Below are 26,567 nucleotides of genomic sequence, written 5' to 3' on the forward strand. Positions count from 1 at the left end.
TATATTTGTATAAACTCCTTTTGTTTTGTTATTTGTATAAACCTGCCATTTGATACTTATCTTTTTTTATAGTAATAATATATGCAAAGGAAAAGAGAGGGAGAGTGGGATATTAGGGATGGGGTGAAGTCTATCGATCTATTTTAAAAGTGTTCCCAGTAGTCTTTTAATTGTGATTATGCTGTTTATATTAAAAAATTTTTTTGAAGACATAGTTTCTGCAGAGAGCTACTAGTTCATCAGAAATTTACCTCTGAGCTGTGGGCAGGACTGTTGGCGTGGAGCAACCCCGCCCCCCTTCCCGTTACTCATCTGTTTTCATCAGGGGTGTCCAACATTTTTGCAAAAAGGGCCAAATCGTGTAAATCGAAAATCCCCATCAGCCTTCACTATTTTAATACAAATAAACTATTGACATTTTTTTTAAATGAAATACTTTTCACTGCTTCACATAGAACAGAAAAAAATCATAATAAATTTATGCCAAAATGTCTGGGAAGTTCATATTTGAAAGACTAGAAATAAAATAAAGTCTGTCTGGACAAAAACGTTAAATCTAGGTTCACATTAAATGTTACATATTATTAATTATTAAATGCTCATTGTAAACTTCTAAATGCAAATCCTGTGAAAAGGAAAATAACACAAAGTTAGACACTCAATAAATCAGTTCCTCGCGTTTGGCGTTTAGGCCTCTGAAGGTCAAACAGCCACAGGTAGAAATTTAGCCCACAGGCCGGACTTTGGACAGGCCGGGTTTACACTCTCTCCTTCTAGCTTACAGCGCCTTACACTTCCAATCTAACAACAAAACAACAACAAGGGGGCAACATTGGAGCTATTCAGCTGTACAGTTATGAGCCGGATTCCAGCTCAGATGAGGAAAACAAAGGCGGCGTGCATGGATCGATCCGTCAGAATGGGGCGTGAGGCCTGCCCCGCGTATCTTTACGTCACAAATACGATCTTTTTTCAAACTGCATTTGTTATTGTCTGCTCCTTATTCACAGTGATGTGGAGAAAGAAATACTATTTTTAACTTCCTTTTCTTTATATATCCCCTAGATTAAAAAAAAAAAACCTTAACATGTTAAAAAAACATTTTTTTATCAGAGTCGGTCTTTAAATGCGATAAAGCAGCATAGTTATTGCTAATATAATCCATCGTCTTTTATGTGATGTCATCTGTTAAGGGTTTTTTCCCTTTTGTTCCTTTCTTTTCGTTTTATTTGGCTTTCTTCCTCACATTTCCTTATTTCTCTCTGCTGCCCCTGGTTTTCTGTCTCCATTCTTCTCCAGTCTTTCTTTGTTGGGAAATGAATCCCCTTCAATCTTTAAATAAAAGCTGATTTCCACGTGGAAACACTCGACTCTGGAGCTGCTTTTCTAACGTTTGCTCAAAGTGGACTACGCGTCCTTTTTCCTGCGACTCAGACGGCAACACAAAGTTTTTGATCAGCGTGGCGCTAGAGACTCTGTGGCCTTGATCGTCTCCATCATTTGTTCCTGCAGAGGGCTCAGATCAGGAGCATCTACGGCTCCATGATCCAGAAAAAGCTGCAGAGGTTTACGGAGGAGTTGCAACCACTTGGAGAAATTCTGACTCTTTCCACCATAGAGCTGTTCGATGCAGTCCGAGGGGCTTTTCTCCCAACACCATCCAAGATACATTACCTCTTTAACCTCAGAGACATTTCAAAGGTACGGAGACAGCAGCACAGTTTCTGCTGATGTACTGACTTAAGCTGGATTGACTTTTGCTTGTGTCGGGGGCCTTTTAGGTGTTTCAGGGTCTGCTGAGGGCCAGTCCGGACTTCCATGATACCAAAAACAGCATCACAAGACTGTGGATCCACGAGTGCTTCCGGTAACCCCCCCATTGCATTTATAAATGCTCTGCTGTGCTTTGTGTCAGGGCATTTTACCTTTCGTTCCTTTCAGAGTTTTCTCAGATCGACTCGTGAGCCGCAGCGACACGGACGCCTTTCTGGCTCTGCTGGAGGAAAAAGTGGCCTCTCACTTCAACGTCCCGCTGCACAGCATCTGTCCCAACAAGCAAGCGCCGATTTTTGGTACCTTTGTCTGCCTGTGAGGTGTCCACACACGTGAGGGGATGGGGGGGTTTACGTTCTCTTGTGTGCGTCAGGGGACTTCCTGAGTCCAGAGTCCGGCTTCAGGCAGTCCAGCTATGTGGACATCGTGGACATGACGGTTCTGAAGACGTTCCTGGAGTCCCAGCTGGAGGGTTACAACACGACCCCTGGAATGGTTCCCATGAATCCTGTGTTGTTTCAGGACGCCATCGAGCACAGTAAACATGATTGCACATCACCAATAAGCAGGCTTTTTCGTGTGTTTGACGGTTCCTCATATAGCCATCCTTAGGCTGCACAGTGGATTAGTGGTTAGCACTCTCATCCCACAGCCAAAACGCCCTGGTTCAAGTCCTTTCTGTGTGGAGTTAGCATGTTCTCCCTGTGCATGCGTGGGTTTTCTCCAGGTTTCCTCCCACAGTCCAAAAACATGCTTCATGGGTTAACAGCTGGCGCTCAGTTTACCCTGAATCTGAGCGTGTGGTCCTGCAACAACTGTTCAGGGTGTACCCCGCCTTCATTCAACAGTAGCTGGGATAGGCTCCAGCAACCCCATGAGGGATTTATTTAGCAAGTTCTGACAAAAGATGGCGTGTATATTTGTTATGCAAAAAAGACTAAATTGACTAACAAATGTATTAAAACTCCTGAACAACAATTTGCTTGAACTGTAGGTTAGTTGAAGCATTTCAAATCGTACTTCTTTTATTTCTGAGTTTAGAAGGACATATTTTTCTTAACCAGAACAAATCTCACCTGGACAGAATTTGGATTTTACATTAGTCCAGTGATGCCATCAACACTTTTTTTCTCCATTTATGGTTAGAGAAGTATGACTTTTCTGGTCTTCAAGTCAACAAGCAAAGCAGCCAAAGAAAAAACTGATTGTTTGAAGATTCTGGAGGATACTTCAGCTATTTTCGAACCTTCAAACTGAAGCCTGCAGCTAAAATGGAGGAGACACAGAGAAAAGTTTTCTGACCTGGCTGAAGCTGAATCTACTGAAAAAAACTAAAAAAAAAGCAGCTCCAAGTCCAAACATGTAACTTATTAAAGAAAAAACGCATTTGTTTTATAAAAATGTAACTGGGCCTAAATGATTTTAAAGTGTGAATATGCTCACTGGAAAATGTTTCCATTGATTCGTTCAAATCGTCACAATTGTTTCCTCCAAGAGCATCGAGATTTGCCTCTCGTTCAATATAAATGTTATTCTGGTTTATACTGTTAAAAGTGTGAGAAGTTTCTATTCTGCTGGGGTCACTGCTGTTGTTTTGGATCCTCTCCATCCTCTGCAGTAACACGTGTGGTGCGCGTCATCAGTCAGCTCAGAGGAAACATGCTCCTCATCGGCATAGGCGGCTCCGGAAGACAGAGTCTTTCCAAGATCGCTGCCTTCATCTGTGGGTACCGACTTTTCCAGGTGGAGGTCACCAAGCAGTACCGCAAGCAGGAGTTCAGAGAAGGTAAGATCCAGTTCCACGGCTCACTGCGGTGGGAAAACTCCCCTCTCAGTTTTGAGTCCTTCTCCTGACAGACATTAAGAAGCTGTACCGCTTGGCTGGAGTGGAGAACAAGCCCACAGTCTTCCTGTTCAGCGATACTCATATTGTTGACGAATCCTTCCTGGAGGACATCAACAACATCCTGAGCTCAGGGGAGGTGCCAAACCTCTACAAGTCAGATGAGTTTGTTGAGGTTGGTTTTTTATCCCGACATTGTCTCCAATAAATGAAAACACTCTGGTTGTGTCTCAACTCCCTCACTACTCCCCAGTTAGTGCGCTATATGGGGCGTTAAGCATTTTCTGTCTGTCTGTCTATCTCTATATATATATATATACAAATGTATCACTTGACAGTTAATTTGTCTATAGACTTCAAAAACACTTTAAATTAAATTAATAAAAAGAATAATGGAAAAAAGGTCAAGCATCAGAATAGATTTGGAATGAATTGATTAATAAAAAACAATTTGTGGAACTTGATTTTTTTTTTTGGCTTTTAAACATTTCTTGTGGCGTTCCGCAGAGGTCATTGATTGACATGAGAAATGAGTATTTTAAAATATAAATGATTTAATGAAAGGTTTCAAAACGTGTCTTTTTATGCAGATGACGCTAAAGTATTTTTTACTGGTTCTCAACTGCAGTTGAGGAGTCGTTCCAGAGTTATGGAAAACTTTGATAAAAATGAGTTCATAAAAATAAATGCTGCTTTTACAAACAAAACTACAGCTCAGTATTATATACACATGTATACATCATTTACTTAAATGCCGCATATATGATTTAGTAATTTTCTGTTTAGAGTGAACTGAAATCAGGTGAACTGCTCTTTTTCAACCTGAAAGCGATGAATGCCTCTGAGCTGAGTCAGCAGTGTGTCCTACAGCAAGAACTCTCTGGTCTGTCTGTGTAGGTGTGCCACGCTCTGTCAGATTCCGCCAGGGAGGATGGCGTGCCAGAAACCCCCGAGTCTCTGTTCACTTACCTGGTCGAGCGAGTCCGAAACAACCTGCATATCGTTCTCTGCGTGAGTCCAGTGGGAGAACAATTCAGGTGGGTTCTTCTGTGACTGGCAAAGATGCTGTGGACCCAGCTAGAAATTTACAACAGTGAACTATGAGGAATCCCTCACATCCCCCACATGAGGCCTTCACCTGCAGGAGGAGTCCATTCAGCAGTAGACTGCTGTCCCAGCTCTGCTCCACAGACAGACTGAAGAAATCGTTTGTTCCTTGTGCCGTCAGGCAATACAAGTCTAAGAAGCAATTTCTTTCAATTCAGTTTAACCCACTGATTTTTAAATTATTAATCTATTTATTTTTTATCTACTTAATCTATTGATGATTTTATTGTGTGTTTTATGATTCTCATCAGATGGCCACTTTTAAATTTCCTCAGGGATTATTAAAGACCTTATCTATCTTGTGCAAAAAAAAAACAAGAATTTCTACTCCCTGCTTGAAAAGAAAGGTTATTCTGACACATAGAATGAATGAGTTATAGCTCTTTATGTCTGAATATATATCTTTACGTCTCTATAGAAGTCTGGATTGTATTCCACTTCTTTGTCGCCCAGCTTCATTAGAAAGCTGCCACCTGATAGAAAAACAAACCCAAGAGGACTCAGGTGTGGTCATGGAGACATCTTCATGTCACTTATGTAATGATGGTTCCCACCAATGCGCCTCAGGGATTTGTTGAGAACGGGGTTAAGAGAAGGGTCCAGTTCTTCCTGGACATTCTGCAGCAAAACAGGACTTCCAAACTGGATAGCGTTTTCCAAGATCTGGAGGGAATCCACCATTCCAAATTCTATGACCTTCAGACCCTGTTGAGGGGGGGCACAAACAGACTTTTAAAAAGATTTTTTAGAAACCGACCAATCAGATGCCTCAGTAAAAGGAAGTGGTTCTTGCCGGCCCCCACATCAAATGAATGTTTGTTTGACAGATTTTATGTATCCCACTTTGAAGTGGCAGGGGTGTGAGCTTTCAACAACCTCACTCCTGATTGATGAGAATGGTTGTCATAGAAATGATGACTCATATTGACTTGGGCCAATCGCTGCTAACTGACGACGTCTGGCTCCAACATGGCGGCATCTATATAAAAAAAAAACGTCAATTAAATTGACTTCATTTGGTTGGAGCCATGCATAAGTTAGTCAGTTTCCAAGGGCGACGTCACCCTCACTTAGTCCAGTCCTCAAATTCAGTCAATGAGTTGACTTTAACGGTGGCTTGCAGACGTTCTGCAGTCAAAACCTTTTGCAAATGACCGTCTGCCAACAGGAGGCGCATCCTGCAGTACCCGGCCGTAGTGAACTGCACCACCATTGACTGGTTTTCCGAGTGGCCCAAAGACGCGCTGCTGGAGGTCGCTGAGAGATACTTGGAAGGACTTCTGCCAGATTTACTGGAGGGGGTGAGGCGGAAAAAATCTTCAATCTGTTTAGAAATTGATGTCACTTAAGACACTTTGTGACCGTCCAGATCAAGGCAAAGGTTGCAGCCGTCTTTGTGACCATGCACCAGTCAGTGGAACAAGTGTCTGAAAGGATGAAGCTGGAGCTCAGGAGGCACAACTATGTGACGCCTAACAACTACCTGGAGCTGGTGTCTGGATATAAGAAGTTTGGACCTCCACCCTCTCCTCTAACATAACATGCGTCTTCAAAATGTAAAGCTGATCTGATGTTTGTGTCTGTTCAGGCTTCTGACAGAGAAACACACAGAGGTGGGGGAGCAGGTGGGCAAGCTGCGCAGTGGGCTTTTTAAAATCGACGACACTCATGAGAAAGTGAAGGCCATGTCTGTGGAGCTGGAGGAGGCCAAGAGGAAGGTGGCCCAGTTCACCAAGGAGTGTGAGGAGTACCTGTCCCACATCCTGCAGCAACAGGAAGCGGCTGCTGATCAGCAGAAGGTGCGGGTGGACCCCAAAACAATCAGCAAATCTTTGAATTTCATGGACTGTGGGAATTCAGCGTCTTTGTTTCTGCTCTGTTTCAGGCTGTGACGGAACACAGTGAGAAAATTGCAGCCGAGGAGGCCCAGTGTAAGTTAATGGCTGAAACTGCACAGAAGGATCTGGACAAAGCGCTTCCCGCCCTGGAAGCAGCTTTGAAGGTACCTCTCTGTCCCTCTAGTCTGTAATCTGACAGAAAATGGTTTACTCGTGGCTCCAACCTAGTGAAATCAATTCAGTCGACATTTTTTATGATACAGATGTCACCATGTTGGAGACAGACGACGTATAGCTGCGTTTCTATTGACTGTGGAATTGCGCAAATTGGGTTTGTGATAATAACTTTGGCTACTGGAATCAGGACAATTCAAAAAAAATTCACACTATTAAAAAAAATGTTTTTGCGCTTGGAGGAGGCGGCTTTTGAGGCGCATCGAAATTGACATTGCTCCACGGCCTGAATAAGATGCTGATGTCTCCTCTGATAGATGATGAGTGCTAGTGCCATGGAAGAAATTTGAATGACTTATTGCGTGAGTTGGATTGTGTTTATTCGCATAATTAGGATTTCATCATTGTGAAATTGTTTTTATTTTCGACATTTCTAGACTTTGGATAAATTTTGCCCATGTGTGTAATGGAAACACAGCTAGTGATTGGTCCAAGTTGGTCTAACTCATTGTTTCTATGGCAACCACTCTTGCCAATCTTGAATGAGCTTGTTGGAAGTCCCCTCCCCTATCATGATTGAGTAATGAAAGTTTATTTCTCAATTTGGATTTTGGCTTCTTGGAGCCAGCAGGTACTTCCTGTTTGAAACATGAGATGGAGGCGGTCACTCAGTCCAGGTCTCATATACCGTCAATGGTCCTAACCAGTGATGAACTTAGCAGTCTTGGGGCCCCAGACGAATAATAGCATGGGGCCCTCTCAACGGCTGTATTGAATATAAACCCCTGTTGAATAACTTCTTCACTGGTCCACTTTTAGACGGCATCATTGTCAAGAAAATGTATTTTAATTCATCATTTCAGCTTTAAAAAAACAAGAACATATAGAATGTATTGAATGCACCAACTCGTCACAAACTCCCTTTTTATTTAGAACAAACTCTTCTGTCTTTTTTTGTCAGATTTCACTAAAGAAGGCAAAACAAACTAAAATGCTTGAAAAATGCTTGAATGATGGAACGAAACAGTGCACTGTGGAGTGACGTCAAAAATACAGAAATATTCTCCACATGACTATTTTCTGCCCCTCCCTTCACCTTTCCTCTCTTTTTCAGTTCCTTTACTCGTTCTCATTTTTTTTTTAAATCTTTCTGATTTCCTTTGATTCTGTTCTCCTCCCTGTTTTGTCTGTCTTCTAGCACAGTAGCTTTGTTGCTGCTTAACTCGTTAGAACTTTGTCTTAGACGGTTTTCCTTTGTTTTCTTGAATTGCATCAACAGTATTACGATGCTCCTTTTCTATCCTATCTAAGTCTCTTCAAAGAGTCTCTGTCTGCTCGCTGCATCAGCGGCCTCTCAGTCACCGACTCGCTGTAGATGGAATAGTCCCTTGCTTCACAAGAACAGAAGAGGACAAAACACTTTCACATTAGCAGCTTCACGCCGTCTCAGTTATTTGTTTTTTAATACAGAGTTTAACAATAGTGGGGGTGGAAATTATTTTAGACATTTCAATTCAATTCAGTTCAGTTTTATTTGTATAGCCCAAAATCACAACAACAGTCGTCTCTATGGGCTTCGAAGTAAAACATGAACTCAAAAGGATCACGAATACAAAGAGTTCAATAGGTAAATACTAAAATGAACTAACAAACTGACTAAGCTATACTGGCATCCCTGCCCTTAGACCCCCCTTCGCATTTAGCAAGTGTAATCGCTTACCTTTTCCTAATGGTAAGTCCGTCTCTGTCCCTAACGTCATCTGCCTCCCCGCCAGGCTCTGGAGTCTCTGAACAAGAAAGACTTGACAGAGATGAAGTCCTACGACCGTCCTCCGGCGCTGGTGGAGACGGTGATGCAGGCGGTCATGACCCTGCTGGGAAAAAGCCCTTCGTGGGCCGAAGCAAAGAAAGAGCTGGGTGAGAGGAGTGATCAGACCCAAACTCCAACCTAAAGCAGCTCTGTTCTGCTAATAAGACTGCATTGTTTGAACACGTGGAGAACTGCTGCTTTAGAGCATCGAGATGTTTTAATTACCATCCTGAACCTTCTGGGCAGGTGACACCAACTTCATCAAAACTCTGGTGAACTTTGACAAGAACCGAATCACAGACCAGGTTCTGAAGAAGATCGGCACCTTCTGCAGACAGAAGGATTTCCAACCTGAGACTGTCGGCAGAGTCTCTCTGGCAGCCAAGTCTCTGTGCATGTGGGTCAGAGCCATGGAGGTACGAGAGGGAACTCCTCATGTTTGAACCAGAAAACTTCATTCAGAGTGTGGATAGGATCTACCTTTTTTTCCCTTTCAGGTATACGGTCATGTCTACAGGGAGGTGGAGCCTAAGCGGGCCCAGCTGAACGCCGCCAAAGCACAGCTGGCGGACAAACAGGCCGCACTGTCTGAGTCGCAGGACAAACTAGGCGAGGTGATTTTGACAACACGATGGGAAGAGGCGCTTTGGATTTCCAGATCCGGATGATCAGCCATGTTTGTGTGTGAGCAGGTGGGGGAGAGGCTAGAGGAGCTGAAAAGGCAGTACGGGGAGAAGGAGGTCATGAGGGAGAGCCTGAGAAAGAAGTCAGAGGAGATGGAGGTGAAACTGGACCGAGCCGCCAAACTGGTGATAGGACTTGCTGGAGAGAAGATCCGCTGGGAGGAAAGAGTGAAGGTGCATCATCCTCAGGCTGACTTCAACACCTGAAAACACACGCCTGGTTTTCTGCTACAGTCAGGCTGACGGGGTTTCAAACCGGCGTTTAGGAGCCGGTTTGAAAGCTGAGCAGCAGTGAAAACTACGTTTTATGGAAAAATAAAGCTTAAGCAAGAAACAGTTTGTTTGCTAACTGGGACAAAGTCATTTTGTTCCAGTTTTCTTTGTTCTGTTACAGATCAGTCAGCTTACTATCACAGTTATAGGTTGACTGTGGGGATGTGGCATTCCATAGTGAGAAAATCCAGACATCCAAAGCCTGGTTTTCTGGCTGTACCACATGTTTGATTTAGGCAGTGGTTTGGATTTTTCCACAAGTTTTTTCATTGATATAAACCCCTCAATCTCCATTTAAATTGTGGGTTTTTAATGAAGAGTTGTGGTCAAAAAGACTTTGGAGACAGTTTGAAGATTTAGGAGGAACTTTTTTTTTTTTTTTTTAATAAAAAACAATTTTTACTGGCCATATATCTCAATATCTCAATGGCACTATCACTTTTCAAAACCTTTGCAATGGACACATGAAGCTTCATGAAGCATTGAACCTTTTCAACCAAATAGCTCACTCCAGTGGAAAGGTTCTTCAGGGTTTATTTGCTCTAGCAGGACATATACTGGATACAAAAATATCAGTGGGTAAGAAATTTGAAGAGTGTGGATGAAGTATGCAAAACACGTTTGTCGTTGTATACTGCGTATGTGTGTAAATATATGCATATATGCAGTATGGAAAATGATCAAAATGATCATTCACAGTGAGGTGAGGGTGGTTGGGGTAGAGACAATGATTGTGCTTCTGTACCGCTGAAATATCGCCAGTGAAAATTGATTAGGGGACACATCTTTATGTTCTATTTATAAACAGCGGCTTCTTCTGAATCTTAAAACTTTAATCTAAACGTTAACTACTTTTCTAAACTGTCTCCAGAGTGTCTCTAAACCAGGGCTGCTCCATCCTGGTCCTCTAGATCTACCACCCTGACTATTTTCCAGATCTCCAAGTCCTGCTAGCTGCTGATTGGCTCAATCAGACGTCTCCACATTCTGATTGAATGAACTCACCTGGTCCAGGTAATCAGCAGCAAGCAGTGCAGGGAGAGCTGGAGTAATAAAAAAATAACAACAGATTGGATTTATCTGCGCTTTTCCAGACGCTCAAAGCGTTTACAATGTGTCCATTATTCATTCACTCCTCAATCATACTTGGTGATGACAGAGGCTTGGCGACTCGTTCGCGCCTAAGGCCCCTCTGACCACCACCGGGACATTCATGCCATTGAGTGGTAGATCTCAAGGACCAAAAATGAGCAACCCTGCTCTAAACTGTCTCCAGACTGTCTCCAAACTGTCTACAAAGTGTCTCTATGGCCCCATTTACACTGCATGGTTCAAGTGACCCAATTCCGATTTTTTCCTCTCATGTGGTACAGATCGGATATTACCGGTGAACGTGTAAGCAGGAAAAAAGCGCATGGATTCCAATTTTCTCAGATCGGAATCAGGCCTCACTTATATGTGGAAATAAATCTGATACGAATCGGATACGTGCATTTGCGTGTGCCATGTAAGCAGACAAATCGGATATTCCCCAGTAAATGCGAGTTGTACGTCAGTGACGTCAACTCAGGACACCACCAACTGAGATCACATGACTTATTAAGGTGCTTTAGTGCTCTGATTTTGCTGTTCCGAGGACAGCTGGAGCCCCATCAGCTGTTACCTTAGTGTACCTTATGTAAGTATAGTGTAAATGCAAAAATCGGATACGGGTCACTTTTAAAAGATGATGTAAGCTGGTCATCAAAAAAATCGAATATAGTCAGAAAATCGGATATGGTCATTAAGACCTGCAGTGTAAATGCAACCTAAACTTTCTCCATCAATCACCTCCATTCTGAATGGCGCCTGAGTGTTTTATGTCACTGTCAAAAGTCAAGACAAAATCTGAACCACTTTCTGAATCGTGGGACAGCCAGGTAGCGAGGCTTCAAACGTCATAAGTGGGACACCCACCCCCCCAGGATAGGTCCTTTAACCATACATTTTGTAAACATCTTTTTCTCCTTTTTGTTAAAAGATGAGCACTCCTCAAACAAACTCTGCTTTGATGTCTTTGAAAACACCGGTGTGCTTCAGCCTTGTTGGCCTGCATTGTGCTTCAGGGCCTTGAGGAAGACGTCCGGTTCCTGGTGGGGGACTGCCTGCTGGCGGCAGCTTTCCTCTCCTACATGGGGCCGTTCCTTTCCAGTTACAGAGCCGAGCTGCTGGGGGTCTGGATAGCAGAGGTCTGTCACTCTGTCTCGCTCCGTCTTTCCCACCTCCACGTTTGTATCTCATCTTTTCCTTCTTCCACATGCTCTGCCCCAGATCCAAACTCTGGAAATCCCCTGTTCTCCTGCGTTCAGCTTTGCTGCGTTCCTCTCCAAGCCCACCGCGGTGAGAGACTGGAACATTCAGGGCCTGCCCTCGGATGCTTTCTCTACAGAAAACGGGGTCATCATCACCCGTGGAAACCGGTCAGAATTCTCCTCTCCTCTGGTTAAGATGTAAACTGTTCCTAGAGATTAGTCTGGCGGCCGTGGTGCAGCGTTTTGATTGGAAGGTTGTAGGTTCCAATCAGAGGCCTTGCCTACCCGTTGAAGTGTGCTTGGGCAAGACACTAAACCTCACCTTGCCTCTGGGGTTGAAGGTTGGCGCCAATGTTTGGCTGCAAAGCCGCCATCAGTGTGTGAATGAATCTGTGACTGTAAAGCGCTTTGGGCCTTCAAGGAAGGTAGAAAGCGCTACACAAGTATTCGCCATTTACCATTTAGTTTGTCTCACACCAACTGTCAAAATGTTTCTTCTTCTTCTTCTTCTAAAGATGGCCGTTAATCATCGACCCTCAGGGCCAAGCTCTGAAGTGGATCAAAAATATGGAAGCAGAGAAGGTCAGAGCTCAAGAAAGAAAGTAATCCTCTTTGGATTGTCTGTGATCGTGGCTGTTCTCCCCCCCTCAACAGGGTCTGAAGATCGTAGAATTTGGAATGGTGGATTCCCTCCAGATCTTGGAAAACGCTATCCAGTTTGGAAATCCCGTTTTGCTGCAGAATGTCCAGGAAGAACTGGACCCTTCTCTTAACCCTGTCCTCAACAAATCCCTGACGCGCATAGGTGGGAACCATCATTACATACGTGACATGAAGACGTCTCCATGACCACACCTGAGTCCCCGTTGGGTTTGTTTTTCTATCAGGTGGCAGCTTTCTACTGAAGCTGGGCGACAAAGAAGTGGAATACAATCCAGACTTCCGGTTTTACATCACCACCAAGCTGTCAAACCCCCACTACACCCCCGAGGTGTCGTCCAAGACTACCATTGTCAACTTTGCCATCATGGAGCAGGTTTGAGGGTTCTTCAGTCCTCTGTGCACGTTGTTGTCGTCCTTTGTCCTCGACGGCTGCTCTGTGTGCAGGGTCTGGAAGCCCAGCTGCTGGGAATTGTGGTGCGGAAGGAGCGTCCGGAGCTGGAGGAGCAGAAGGACACTCTGGTGATCAGCATTGCTGCTGGCAAGAAAAGCCTCCAAGACCTGGAAGACGAGATCCTCAGGTAGATCAAAGAACTGCTGCGGGAGCTCTGCATGCATCAGAAAGTGTCCAAACTTAAACACACTAAGTCAAAGAGCCTATATCATGCAAAATCAATTTTTAAGCTTTTAAGTGTACTGTAATAACGTTAGTTCATCACAAAAAACAACCCCTCCTTACACATTTCTGAGTGTTCCTCTGAAAACCTGCTTCTGAGCACCAACCCCTCCCAGTCCACAAAAACTGACACTCACAAAGTGAGGAACAGCACCTTCCAGGATCAGCAAAACGCTTTTGGGAATCTATATTTGCAGAAGTTATTTGAACGTGGGCCAAATGCAGACACGCTGCCGAGGCCGGCTCTAGGTTGACGTCATGAAATGGACGACACCCTCAGAGATGGAGACGTCTTACTTGCAGAAACAAACATTTCTGAGACCTCTATCTCATTAGGATGATCCAAACTCTCCTTAACCCACTGTGTATAACTTGGTAGATGTTTTCTGCTCAGTAGTTCATCATCCTTCCACTAGGGGCAGTAGAAGGGCTCTTCCTGCTCATTTCAAAATGGCTGCTTCCTTGAAATCTCAAAACCATTTTTGGCGGGAAAAGTTTAGCTAATTTTCATGGTGAGAATAACTCATCTATTGTTATTCATTTTATAAAAATGACTACTTGCTGACCATAACAAATAAAAAAGTTTTGATAATTAATTCTTTGTAATGCATCATGTTAAAAATGAGTAGATCAAATTTGAGAATAAGGTGTTTTTTTTTCCTGAACACTCATTTTTGCATCTTAACTAACATTGATGTGAAAATAACTTACCAAATACACCACAATTAATACTATCTATATCTTATAAAAAAGAATACTGCAAAAATGTTTTTGATTTCATCAAAGAATATCTTAGTTGAAAAATTGTGAATTTATATATATATATAGTGTCTTTACAGGATTAAGTGCTTCCCATAGTCAGGCGTTTTCCCAGCTTTCTTCTTGTATTACTGCATATTTTCAGACTGATAAGCCAAAGGCACATTTTTAGTGCAGATCTCTGGCTTTTTCTGTTTACTCTCGGATTTATGTGTAGCCATCAGAGCGATGTTCCTCTGGGAGCTTAACCTGGACCTCACCCTGTTTGGAACCAGCTTCTTCTGCTTGCTGCTGAGTTCAGCGGGACGTTTCGCTCTTTTCGTTTGCAGACTGCTGAACGAGGCAACCGGCTCCCTGCTGGACGACCCGCAGCTGGTGAACACCCTGCAGACATCCAAGGAGACGTCCGCTAAAGTCTCTGAGAACCTGGAGAGGAGCCAGCAGACCGAGCAGAAGATCGACTCTGCCAGAGAGGTCGGGACGGATGCTTGGCAGGCCGTGTTTGTTTTAACATCCAACCTGAATCCTTTTGCTCCGTTCGGCTCTCACAGGCCTATCGACCGTGTGCACACAGAGCTTCCCTCCTCTTTTTCATTCTCAACGACATGGGCGGCCTGGACCCCATGTACCAGTTCTCTCTGGACGCTTACATCGAGCTCTTCAACCTCAGCATCCAGAAAAGCACCTTCAGCAAGAAGCTGGAGGAAAGGATCGCCAACCTCAACAGCTACCACACCTACGCCGTGTACAGGTTCAAGTCCCATCCTTTAGACTCATTTTCAAAGCCTTCCCAGTGGGGTTTTAATACTAATAATAATAATAATACATTTTATTCAAAAGTGTCTATCAAGGAACCCAAGGATACTGTACAAAGCAAAGGCCAAAAATAATCATTAAAAGGACAATAAATAAAACATTGACAGAAAATCAAAAGTGAATCAGAACTAAACAGATGAGTTTTGATTTGAAAGTTTGGAAAGAATCTATGCTACGTAGGTCTGGAGGGAGGGAATTCCAGAGTTTGGTAGCGAGTCGGGCCAGAAGGAAGAGAGAGCTGAACAGGAGAGGAGGACCGGAGAGAACGAGAGGGGGTTTAGGTATGGAGTTGGTGGAGGAGCCTTAAAGGTAAAGAATGTGATCCTGGGGGTTATGGGAAGCCAATGCAGCTGGTGGACAACCATGACATGAAGGAGGGGGTTCTGGAGATGATGCGGAGAGAAGCAGAGGGGACGGTGAGGGAGGGGCGTAGGCCATTAATGCTGCATAAATGGAAATGGGCAGACCGAGCAATGTTCCTGATATGGGACTGAAAAGATACTGAACTATCCAGGATGACACCCAGACTCTTCACCTAATTATGATAATGCCGCTTTTAGCCAAAATCTAAATCATTAGAAATTTGCCTTTGAGTTTGGGGGGAAACTGTTGGCGCAGAGCAACCCCGCCCCCTTTCCCTCCCCGTTGCTGAGAGGAGGGAGCTTGTGGCCAGCCCAGCATGACTTTTAGATCACAAATATCGTGTCTGTTCCTGATTCACCGCAGTTTGATTAAAGAACTATTTGGGAATGCCATTTAAATCATAATTTTCTTTATTTATGTCCGTCATCGTCAGAAAAATGCCACAAGAGCACGTTTAAAACACAAAGAAACAACATTTTCACCGGAGCGGGTCCTTAAGAAGCCCATCTCCATGTCTGCCTGCTGACGGGCTGTTTCTGACCTGACGCTCTCCCTGCTGCAGGAGCACATGTCGCGGTCTGTTCGAGGCCCACAAGCTGCTCTTCAGCTTCCACATGTGCGCAAAAATCCTGCAGGCGGCCGGCAAACTTGCCCTGGATGAATACAACTTCTTTCTTCGAGGCGGGCTGGTAAGACGCTTTTCTTGACCGGGGACCTTCGCCCTCCGTGGTCTAAATCCATAATCTGATGGACCTTCTAGATTCTGGACCGGAGCAAACAGATGAATAATCCCTGCAGCTGCTGGCTGCCGGATTCCTGCTGGGACAACGTCACAGAGCTGGACAAGCTGTTCCGGCACTGCAGCATCGTTTCCTCTTTCCAGCAGAGTCCTCGCGATTGGAACGCTTGGTTCATCAGCGCCGAGCCGGAGAACTCCACCCTTCCAGGTCCGGTGGCTTCCATCATGTGTCGCCGTGTCTGCGCCTCCTTCTCTCTGCTTCAGACTCCATCTTTCCCGTTTCCCCTCCAGATGACTTGGACAGCAAATGCAGTCTGTTCCTGAAGATGCTGATCGTGCGCTCGCTCCGCCCGGACCGCGTCTCCTTCTGCATCACCTCCTTCGTCATTCAAAACCTCGGCAACCGCTTTGTGGAGCCGCCTGCTCTGGACATGAAGGAGGCGAGTGTACAAAACTCATTCGTCCATCCAAAATGAGTTCTCATCACTCCGACTTACAGATTGTTTTGTCTCCTCCTCAGGTTGTGGAGGAGTCCACTAGCTGCACTCCTCTGATCTTTGTTCTTTCTCCGGGAGTCGACCCCACAGGAGCGCTGGTGCAGCTGGCAGACTCCTCGGGCATGACTCGGCACTTCCACGCCCTGTCTCTCGGTCAGGGTCAGGCCCCTATCGCTAAGAAACTGATCGAGGAGGGCGTGAAAAACGGTACAAGTCCATTTAGCGTTCATCCACCCCACCCACGGACCCACGCTCATCCCAGTACCTTTTCTTTTCTTTTTTTTACCGTCCAGGTCACTGGGTCTTCCTCGCCAACTGCCACCTCTCTCTGTCCTGGATGCCGGAGCTGGACGAGCTGATCAAGCAACTGCAGCTGCTCAAGCCCCACCCAAACTTCCGACTGTGGCTCAGCTCCTCTCCACACCCCGAGTTTCCCATCACCATCCTCCAGGCGGGGATCAAGATGACCACCGAGCCGCCGAAGGTGCCGCCTCTGCAGCTACGTTCACACCAAATGCGATCTGCGCGTCCAGGGCGTCTAGATTAATGTTTAGTCGATGTGCAGATGCCATCTGAGGTCCTGAGGCGTGTTTGAGCAAAATGTTTCCAGAGGTTCAAAAATCTGAATTTTTGTGTGGATCAACCAATCAGGAACTCCTTTGATGATGTCATCATCAACATGTGGAGTCCAAAACCAACATGGAGGACAATCTGATTGTTCTCCTTCTGAACTTTATTTTTACTTTTTACAAAAAGACAACGATGAAAAGATCCTATAATTTGATTCTTCTTCTTCTTATTTTTTTTTTTTTTTCCACTTTCGGACTAATGCGGGACAGCAAGTCGTCAAACTGGGTCACAGAGAAAAGGAAGTAAGGCTGAAAGCGGCCGCATGCAGTTGATGGTGAACCTCATCGTACCAGGAGGGTCTGCTATTGCACGATACAAGTCTTTCACATATCGGAATAGAGCTGTCAAAGAAGTTTGGAACAAGATTTGGGAGATTCTCTCCGCTTTGACTTTTTGCACCAAACCTCTTCCAACTGTTGGTGTTGGACATGCGCTAGTAAACAGTAGAAGAAGAAGAAGAAGAAGGGTTGTCCAGTGTGAATACCACTGGCTAACACACAGGAAACACAAAGAACACAAGTTCTTGAGACGCAGTGAACGTGCGTCTCATGCCTGGTGTGTCAATCAATCTATACCTCCATGTAGCGGTGAGGCTAAAAGCGCTTTACCAAAGCTCCTCCCACACGGGCGAGCAGCCTATTTGACGCGCATCAAAAGAGAGGCGGAGGACGCAAATTAGACGCTCGAATCGCACTCGGTGTGAAGCATAAGAAGAGCAAAGCCTCTCGATTGACCTCCTTCCAATCTGCCGCTGTCTGCAGGGCGTGAAAGGAAACATGACGCGGCTCTTCAAGCTGGTTTCCAAAACTCAGTTCAGCCGCTGCTCCAAGCCCGGGCCCTACAGGAAGCTCCTCTTCTCCCTCTGCTTCTTCCACAGCCTCCTGCAGGAGAGGAAGAAGTTCCAGCAGCTGGGCTGGAACGTGGTGTACGACTTCAACCATTCTGACTTTGAGGTCCGACCGCAGCCGTCCTCCAGCCTCCTGCAGAACTGACCTTGGTTTCTTTCAAAGGCTGATCTTCGCCCCCTCTGCAGGTGAGCGAGAACCTGCTCTGCTTCTACCTGGACAAGTACGACAACATTCCCTGGGACGCGCTCAAGCACCTCATAGCTGACATCATCTACGGCGGTCACGTCACAGACCAGTGGGACAGACGCCTCCTGACGACGTACATGGACGATTTTTTCTGTGAAGCAGCCATAACGCAGCCGCTCTACAAGTGAGACCCACTTCCTGTTTTTCTTTTTTATCACTGTCTGTGATTAAAAAAAAAACAGTTTTTCTCCTGGTGGAAAAGTGTGGCAAAAGCTTCAAACTGCTGGCAGACTACTAGCACCCCCTGGAGGAGAGTGAGATTATTACATCCTTTGGTTCAGTTAAAGCAGTGCTTCTCAATTATTTTGTACCCCCCTAGGAAAAAGAAAATAGTCCCCCCCCACACACACACACACTTGTGCGGTGACAATATATTAGGTTAGTATCTATAAAGATTGTGTAAGTATACCTGAAATTGTTTCTTCCAACATTAACAGAAGAAAAAAATCAATATAAATCCACTTTCAACAAATATTACCGTTATTTTGCCAAATAACCCTGTTATAGTCTAAAACAGAAAAGAAGCTTAAAGTGCCTGAAAAAAAAATCTGTCAGTCCTTTTTTAAACTAGAAACATTTTGATGCTGAGAAAACAATTCAGTCAATAAATAATATTAAATGTAAATTTATCTGAAACATTAACACAACAGCACCAATATATTGTGCTGATTTTTTTTCTAAATGATGGATTGTTTATTTATGATGTCATAAAGTGCAGCTGTTTTCCTGCATTACCTGCTGTCTGTATGTCAAATACTGACACCAACTAAACCACAGGCAGACAAAGAATACATTTATGAGCTGAGTCATCTAAAGGCACGTGATGATCCTGGTGATGGGCAACATGCAGCGCTCTGTGTGCGCTGTTCCACCTCTCAGCCTGAGCCCACTACCCCTCCCCTCTCCTTCTCACACACGCGTGTGACAGGCAGCTGCACGGACGGCAATTCACAGGTTTCAGGCTGTTACAAACACTTTCATATAACAGATAATAGGAAACCAACAGTGGAGCAGATTTTTTCCAAGCACTGAGCCGCTGTCACCACCGACCCCCCCCTTTAAAATTGACCGTATTACCTGCGCTAAAGCCGCTACTACTGCGCGCCCCCCCTGGCATCGCATCCCCTATTTGAGAAGCTAAAGTGATCTTAGAAAAAGCTTCTGAAATGTTAACTTACATGTAGTGTCTGCAGAGTTAACTCAACTATGAGGGAAATTTTACAAAAAAGTACCAGAATAGGTAATAAATAAAAAAAGTTTGATAATTAATACATAGAAACATTCACCTATAGCAAGGATAATCAAACACAGAACATAAAATGATGTGATGATGTGCGACAGAAAGCTACTTTTTGCAACAAAATCTGCAAATTAAAAATGAGTTCAAACTAAACAGAGAAAAATACAAAACACAAAAGTCAACTAATTTAAACCTCAAAATGAGGTGGTTGTTTATCACGAGGGAGGGATTAGTAAACAAGTCTTTTCTGTTTTTTAAAATTCTTCGGATGGATGGATAGACAGACAGACAGATAAAATTAGTATATAAATACTAAATTATTGAACTAGCCATGATATTATTTATTGTTCAACAATAGATACTAATACCATACCTCATACCTGGAAATCAACATGTTTTCTAGGCTTTTTCCTTAAGTGCAGATACATTTGTCTAATTGTCAAATTCTAGTTTGTGCCCTGATGTCTGAAAGAAGATTGGACCTTTTTTTTAATAAAAGGAAAATGACATATGTGGCCTTTTCCTGTTGTTAAAGGAAAGGACTTGATCTTTTTTAATGTAACAACAGTGGAAACTTTTACCATGAATTATTAGAATAAGAAAAACGATGTATTTGATAAAGGCTAAATGTAATCATTTTTTATTTTCAAAACAGCTAAAAACCTCCTTTTGTTCTGTCAGGTTGTCAAGTTTACCCGACTACTGCATCCCCGCCGACGGGCCGCAGTCCTCCTACAGCCTTCATATCCAGGCGCTGCCCTCCACGGAGCACCCCGAGCTGTTCGGACAGCACCCCAACGCTGACATCGCCAGCCAGATCGCCGAGACCAAGATGCTGTTCGACAACCTGCTCTCCATGCAGCCGCAGTTCAGCAGCAGCAGCATCTCAGGGGGGGCGCAGCCCACCAAGGAGGATGCAGTGAGAACCTCCAGAGATGCAACACAAGTTTAACCAGATTCCACGAGATCTGACTGTCATTTTGGTTAACAGACAATGACTAGCTCCTAAAAACCTAACTTTTAGCTGCAGCTTTATGTGGCTTGAACAGGAAAAACAGGAAACAAAAATAGTTTTTCTGACACGTTTACTGATCCCCCACTTCTCCAGGTTTTGGAGTTGATAAAGGAAATCCGAGGAAAAATCCCGGCACAGATCGACCACGAGGCGACCAGAAGCCATCTCCAAGACTCCTCCTCTCCGCTCAACGTGGTTCTCCTGCAGGAGATCGAGAGATACAACTCGCTGTTGCAAACCATCATGTATGGACTCCTACCCCTCCTTCTGATAGAGGATTATCCATCTTTACAGGAACTGGAAAGTTCTGTGCTTGTTGATTAAAATCCATGCCGATGTTGATGGATCACCATCTTTTACCAGTTCAGACGTGCAGCTTGGCAGTCATCCATTTAAACTGAAGGTCACAGGGGGTTGATTTTTGTGTTTGTGCTTCAGGTCCTCCTTGCTGGAGCTGGAGAACGGAATCAAAGGCTTCGTGGTGATGTCGTCCGGAATGGAGCAGACGTTCACCTGCATCCATGAGGGCCGCGTTCCTCCACTGTGGCAGAAGGTGGTTGTCTTTTGCTTTCATCCTCATCCATTTTTCCTGTGTATTTCCTGTTTGTTTCCTGCATTTTTAATGTGTATTACCTGTGTTTTTCTTGTGTATTTCCTTTTTGTTTCCTGTGTATTACGTATTTATTTCCTGTGTTTCTCTTGTGTATTTTCTGTTTATTTCCTGTGTGTTTCCTGTTAGTTTCTTGTGTATTTCCTGTTAGTTTGTTATTTATTTCCTATGTGTTTCCTGTGTTTCTCTTGTGTATTTTCTGTTTATTTCCTGTGTATTTCCTGTTTGTTTCTTGTTTATTTCCTACGTGTTTCCTGTGTTTCTCTTGTGTATTTTCTGTTTATTTCCTGTGTATTTCCTGTTTGTTTCTTGTTTATTTCCTATGTGTTTCCTGTGTTTCTCTTGTGTATTTTCTGTTTATTTCCTGTGTGTTTCCTGTTAGTTTCTTGTGTAATTTCTGTGTATTTCCTATGTGTTTCCTGTGAGTTTTGTTATTCATCTGGTCCTCCATTAGCACTAAAACAGCTGCAGGTATGTCTCAGAGATTTGATATTAAAGGGGCATTTATCTGTCCCCCTGGCTGCCATGCACACACACACACACACACGCACACACACACACACACACACTGTGAAGAGCGTCTGGCAGCGTTCCAGCTGGGATTCTGTCCCACTCCTCCACTCTGGCTTCATTATCCAGAGGAGAGAAGACAGGCGGAGCAGCCAGCCAGGGTCAAGGGGCTTCAGTGGATGAAGTGTGTGAGCCACAGCCGTGTGTCCGGCGAGCAGAGGTCGGGGTTTGTGTTAATATTCATGTCTGTCTCTCAGGCTGTGCACAAAAGCCTGAATGCAGGTATGTCTGTGGGGGGGTGGAGGGGGGTGTCCTGGGTCTCTGAACAAAGCCAGAGTCTGTGGTCTGATTGAGGAGTAATAAGCAAAGTAAACCTTCCAAGGTCTGCTCCACTTTCCTAATAAGACCCTGAGCTCACTGTGTTCTAAACAGCAGCTTATTCCAACTACTGTGTGTGTGTGTGTGTGTGTGTGTGTGTTAGTGTGTGTGTGTGTGTGTGTGTTTGTGCGTTTCATCTAAAAACAGCACTGGATAAGCCATTAAGGTGGCTGCCTCCAGCTGAGCGTTCTGTTCCTCCGTCTCTCTGGGTTTGTTTTCAGACTTGACCCCTTCATTTCTGCTCTTTCGGTGTGTTTGGAGCTTCTTTTTGTGTCTTTATCTTTCGCAGAGCCTTCGTTCGGCTGTCATCTCTTTCTCCGGGTCAGATTTCTTGGTTTAGCTCCTAACAGCAGAACCACCCTCCTGATAATCCTGCTTGTGTTTCCTCCATCCCTTCTTCTCTCTCTTCTCCGCCCATCCTTGGCATGGCAGCCTGTCATTGGTTCAGAGCTCAGAGATTTGATTTCGGCCCGCCCTCATCTCTGTCTTCAGCTATTTTGGGTCCATCTTCTGCCTCTGTTACTCTGTTACGTATTTATTAATTCACTTATTAAACCCCAGAACACTTTGCCTATAAAAAAGGTACACCATCACTTTTGCCAGGTCATTTTTACCCGATATAATATACCCAATAAAATGGACTTGTCATAAAAAATAGACCAAAACATGACAACACATGATAGATTGGAGTGGTCTTTTGTTTTCAACTGTAAAAAATGAAAAGGAAAAACATGTTCCAAAATTACAAAAAAATTAGGAATTTGTGAACAAAAAATTCCTAAAAAATTATGAACTGAAACTAAAAACTTGGTCTTTGGTCCACCCATTCATGGGACGTGTGAGACTTCCCTGGTGAAGGTACAGACTCCTCCACACACGACATATTGAAATTCATGTAAATAGTTTCGCTCGGGGGGAGGGGGGGGGTCACTCTGTAATCCTGCTCTAGGGTTAATAATGTTACGATATGTCAAAAAAAGTCATTTTAATCTGTGTTTAATTTCACAAAATAAATGTTTTCTGCTCATATCATTAATGTAAAGGTTTGTATTTGACACACGCCTCTCTACAAAGATTTTAATTTTCAATTTTCCATAGCATAAAACCACAAACTTTTGTAAACATTTACATTATGAATGATAAAATTACAAATAATTAATATTGTTAATACATTTTTAAAGCTCGTTTTTTATTGACTTGACCTCTGACCTTAATGAAATATTTTCCGCACTCAATCTAGGAAATTATTTGATGAAATTGTGCTTGATTTAGCATAATCTAAGATCATGGAGCATCAATACTTAATGGAAAAGTTTTTAATTATTCACATCACGTTTCCATGGCAACCTGACAGTTAACAATTCAATTCAATTTTATATTCATAGCCCAATGTCACAACAATAGTCGTCTCAATGGGGCTTTATACCAGTAATTGTATAGTAAACATGAAATCAGTTATAGAATTCCACAGGTAACGACTAAACTAAACAGACTAAGCTAAACGGGACATCCCATCCCTTAGACCCTCCCCTCTTTGTAAGGAAAAACTCCTAAAAAACATGGATTCTGGACCTCATTCTGGAAACCTCATGGATGTCTACCTGGGATTTTGTCATTTATTTATCATAAATAACCAGAGCAATCAGAACAACTCTTGTCTATGCTGAACTTGTTGATTGCTAACTCAATAATTTAATGCTAATGATGTGGGCGTGGCTAGCACAGACTGTGGTTGCTATGGAAAAAATTGACTCAAATTGAATGGTTGCTATGGACCTGTCAATCAACTCAAACACGTAGCTACTACTGTTGCTAATGCCGATCAAAGACATGCAAAAGTACAACATTCCTAAATCTTATTGTTTGCCGATGGATCCTACAAACTTGCAGCGCCAAACTGGTGTAAAATGTCTCCGTCCTGCAGGCTTACCCCTCCCTGAAGCCTCTGGCAGCGTGGACCAGAGATCTGCACCAGCGAGTCGCCCAATTTGGCCACTGGGCAAACACAGCGCAGCCCCCCATCTTGTTTTGGTTGTCCGGCTTTACTTCTCCTAACGGTTTCCTCACGGCTGTGCTGCAGTCCTATGCCCGCCAGTACAATGTGAGAGCTCACACACACACACAAACACACGAACACACACACAGGCAGATTGAAGGTGGAGAACATGGAATCTGTTGAAGTTAATGAGGTGATTCTCCTCAGAGGACTGGTAGGAGAACAAACAGGAACTCGCTGACAGGCAGTCCTTGTCAGAAATGCACTGCAGTTGTCACCTGTGGGATTTGGCAAATGCTGCGTGCTTAACACCGTTGTCTGTTAGCGCTTAGAGCACACGCAGGTATGAAATCTCAGCTTGCTGCAGTCGGCTGCCTCACAACACTCACTGCTGTGACTTAATACCCTCAACAATTTGGCACAGGAAGTCCAGCACAGACTCCTCAGCCATAACTTCTGTCTTTTTGATCCAAAAAGCAAACTGTTGCAAAAGTAATTATATTGGATTGGAAATATTTAGAATAAGAGATGAATGTGTAGAGTTCACTGTTAGGTTTTTCATTGAAAACTATCTTTTATGATTGTTATTTGAACAGAATGAATTAAATCTCTGATTTTGCACTTTAAAAAATGTCTTCCCTTTTATGGGAACCATTTATTTTGCAATAAAAATGTTCAAATTTAAGCCTCTTCTCAAAATTAGAAGAGGTTATTAATCAAAAACGATGATAAAACTTTTTAAAACGTGTAAGTATAATCTTTTTTACTACCTATAAAAGATGATGGATTTTTATTTATAATAACCTATTTATAATAACCTATATTATATTGCATTGGATTATATGAAATGATATGATATATTATATTATTATAATTGTAACCATAATCAATAAGTTGATTATTGATCATATAAGTTGTGTGTTCCTGCAGGTTTCAGTGGACACTCTGTCCTGGGAGTTCATAGTTTCCACCTCGGATGACAAAAATCTGATTTCTCCTCCTATGGTAACCTAAACACACACATATTCTGGTATTTCTAGTTTCTTGGGGTTTTACATTGGCATTATGCAGTTTTTAATCACTATAATATAACTATTTCAACTGATTATCTAAACCAAAAAATTACACTTCAAATAATCAAAAAAGTATGTTCTTTTACTCGTCCTGGTACAATATCCTCACAGTGTTTTCATTGGAGGTCGGTCCTGACGTATAGAAACACAGACACACACAGCTGGGTGTTATGCTTGGTACTATGGATATTTGAAAAACCTGAATGTAGTATTACTCATGTTGTATTTGGGTATCATCAGGATGGGGTGTTTGTCTGGGGTTTGTTCCTGGAGGGCGCCAGCTGGGACACAAAGAACTCATGTCTGGTGGAACCCACCCCCATGCAGATGGTCTGCCCTGTTCCCCCCATCCATTTCAAACCAGTGAAGAAGCGGAAGAAGCCGTCTAAAAGTGAGCAGTTTGGGGCTTTTTGTATCATCCTTCCATTAATCTGCAACTTCATTGGTTTTTCTTTTCCCGCTCTGGTGAATCCTGTTTACTGCTGACTCCACTCTGTCTGTCTCTGGCGTGTACGCAGGTATGTACCTGTGCCCATGTTACTACTACCCAGTGCGAGCTGGCAAAGGATCTTTTGTAGTTGGAGTTGAGTTGGGGTCCGGAGCTGAGACCCCAGAGCACTGGATCAAGAGAGGAACTGCACTTCTCATGAGTCTGGACAACTAAATTCTTAAGACACACACACGCACTTCAAATGTTAAAGCGAAATTCCTTCAGATTAGTTTACACTTTAAATGATTATTTCATGTTCTGACATATTTATTTGTGTTTCTTAAAAATTAAAGTATGTTACCAACGTACCAAACTGGACTTTCTTTGACCATTCATAACCTACTACAGATCAGTCTAACTGTGGAGGGACGTCTTACATAAGTGGCCCAGAGCACGGCTCTGTGGATTGTACTGTACGGATTGAGATGTTCTTCAAACGTCCTCGATGCTTCAAAGCTTTGACGTCAGAAACACTTTTAAGTTGCGTTGGACTTGTTAAAGACTGCTCTGCGGGAAAGTAGAGATTGGAGAGGAACATAGCTGTACAGCCTATCTATTCTCTGTGCATCTATAAGTCCTTTTCTTTCCATTTGCCTTCATATGATGAGTGAATTAAAAGAGGGAGCACAGCCCACCTTTACACTGGGGGAGTAAAAAACAAGGACAACTCCGCTCAGGACCTGATCACTAATGAGCAACCTAAATGGTGACAAGAAAGAAGTTGGATCAGACCAACATGGATTGTTGGGTGTGAGTAAACCCCAAAGATTTCATCCACCTGATACTTACCAGCAAAAATGAAGTCTGAAGTGGGCCGATCAACGTTCTGAATATGGGAGGACTGGCCGGAACAAAGTCCACTCACTTGAGGTAACTTGAAGAGCTACATTTTCTATCTTCAGGTTAATTTCTGATATTTTTCGGAATAGAATATTGGGGTCAGGTAGACCCTAACAGACTTAATGGGCTTTAACGGATAGAGGAAGTGGTAGGGAGGGAAGGATCCTTTTGGACTTTAGGGGAAGACTGGCCAACCCTGGTCCTGGAGAGCCACAACCCTACCTGATGCTGGCTACTCTTAACCCTTGTGCTATCCTAGGCACTTTAACATTGGGAGTGGGGTCATCTGGACCCCACAAAACAGTGCGCTGAACCCTTTTTCTTCAATGATATCTGATCGTCACTGGTGTCCATGGATTACATTAAATCCTCTCCACCTTTATCCACCT

At 43.6% G+C, this 26,567-nt stretch overlaps 1 protein-coding gene across 2 annotated transcripts in view; it reads left to right on the forward strand.

The window, feature by feature from the left end:
* dnah2 (dynein axonemal heavy chain 2) overlaps nucleotides 1-25,646 on the forward strand; it is a 76,550-nt gene extending 50,904 nt beyond the window's left edge. For both annotated transcript variants that reach the window (XM_023966257.1, XM_023966258.1), the window contains 37 exons: nucleotides 1,513-1,701; nucleotides 1,782-1,867; nucleotides 1,942-2,072; nucleotides 2,147-2,311; nucleotides 3,392-3,559; nucleotides 3,631-3,791; nucleotides 4,514-4,653; nucleotides 5,892-6,024; nucleotides 6,093-6,232; nucleotides 6,312-6,522; nucleotides 6,609-6,725; nucleotides 8,511-8,652; nucleotides 8,792-8,961; nucleotides 9,043-9,159; nucleotides 9,238-9,402; nucleotides 11,607-11,729; nucleotides 11,812-11,960; nucleotides 12,308-12,374; nucleotides 12,447-12,597; nucleotides 12,680-12,828; nucleotides 12,900-13,033; nucleotides 14,217-14,361; nucleotides 14,439-14,638; nucleotides 15,629-15,755; nucleotides 15,827-16,013; nucleotides 16,097-16,245; nucleotides 16,326-16,509; nucleotides 16,596-16,786; nucleotides 17,694-17,885; nucleotides 17,966-18,150; nucleotides 19,948-20,185; nucleotides 20,375-20,526; nucleotides 20,720-20,834; nucleotides 23,704-23,880; nucleotides 24,706-24,780; nucleotides 25,089-25,239; nucleotides 25,367-25,646. In XM_023966257.1, coding sequence (XP_023822025.1) covers nucleotides 1,513-1,701; nucleotides 1,782-1,867; nucleotides 1,942-2,072; nucleotides 2,147-2,311; nucleotides 3,392-3,559; nucleotides 3,631-3,791; nucleotides 4,514-4,653; nucleotides 5,892-6,024; nucleotides 6,093-6,232; nucleotides 6,312-6,522; nucleotides 6,609-6,725; nucleotides 8,511-8,652; nucleotides 8,792-8,961; nucleotides 9,043-9,159; nucleotides 9,238-9,402; nucleotides 11,607-11,729; nucleotides 11,812-11,960; nucleotides 12,308-12,374; nucleotides 12,447-12,597; nucleotides 12,680-12,828; nucleotides 12,900-13,033; nucleotides 14,217-14,361; nucleotides 14,439-14,638; nucleotides 15,629-15,755; nucleotides 15,827-16,013; nucleotides 16,097-16,245; nucleotides 16,326-16,509; nucleotides 16,596-16,786; nucleotides 17,694-17,885; nucleotides 17,966-18,150; nucleotides 19,948-20,185; nucleotides 20,375-20,526; nucleotides 20,720-20,834; nucleotides 23,704-23,880; nucleotides 24,706-24,780; nucleotides 25,089-25,239; nucleotides 25,367-25,512 — 5,622 coding nt within the window. In that variant the 3' untranslated portion in view covers nucleotides 25,513-25,646. The remainder of the gene's footprint in view (nucleotides 1-1,512; nucleotides 1,702-1,781; nucleotides 1,868-1,941; nucleotides 2,073-2,146; nucleotides 2,312-3,391; nucleotides 3,560-3,630; nucleotides 3,792-4,513; nucleotides 4,654-5,891; nucleotides 6,025-6,092; nucleotides 6,233-6,311; nucleotides 6,523-6,608; nucleotides 6,726-8,510; nucleotides 8,653-8,791; nucleotides 8,962-9,042; nucleotides 9,160-9,237; nucleotides 9,403-11,606; nucleotides 11,730-11,811; nucleotides 11,961-12,307; nucleotides 12,375-12,446; nucleotides 12,598-12,679; nucleotides 12,829-12,899; nucleotides 13,034-14,216; nucleotides 14,362-14,438; nucleotides 14,639-15,628; nucleotides 15,756-15,826; nucleotides 16,014-16,096; nucleotides 16,246-16,325; nucleotides 16,510-16,595; nucleotides 16,787-17,693; nucleotides 17,886-17,965; nucleotides 18,151-19,947; nucleotides 20,186-20,374; nucleotides 20,527-20,719; nucleotides 20,835-23,703; nucleotides 23,881-24,705; nucleotides 24,781-25,088; nucleotides 25,240-25,366) is intronic.
* Nucleotides 25,647-26,567: the final 921 nt, after the last annotated feature.

Source organism: Oryzias latipes, chromosome 18 (genome assembly GCF_002234675.1).
Source record: "Oryzias latipes chromosome 18, ASM223467v1".
Classification (NCBI taxonomy): Eukaryota; Metazoa; Chordata; class Actinopteri; order Beloniformes; family Adrianichthyidae; genus Oryzias; species Oryzias latipes.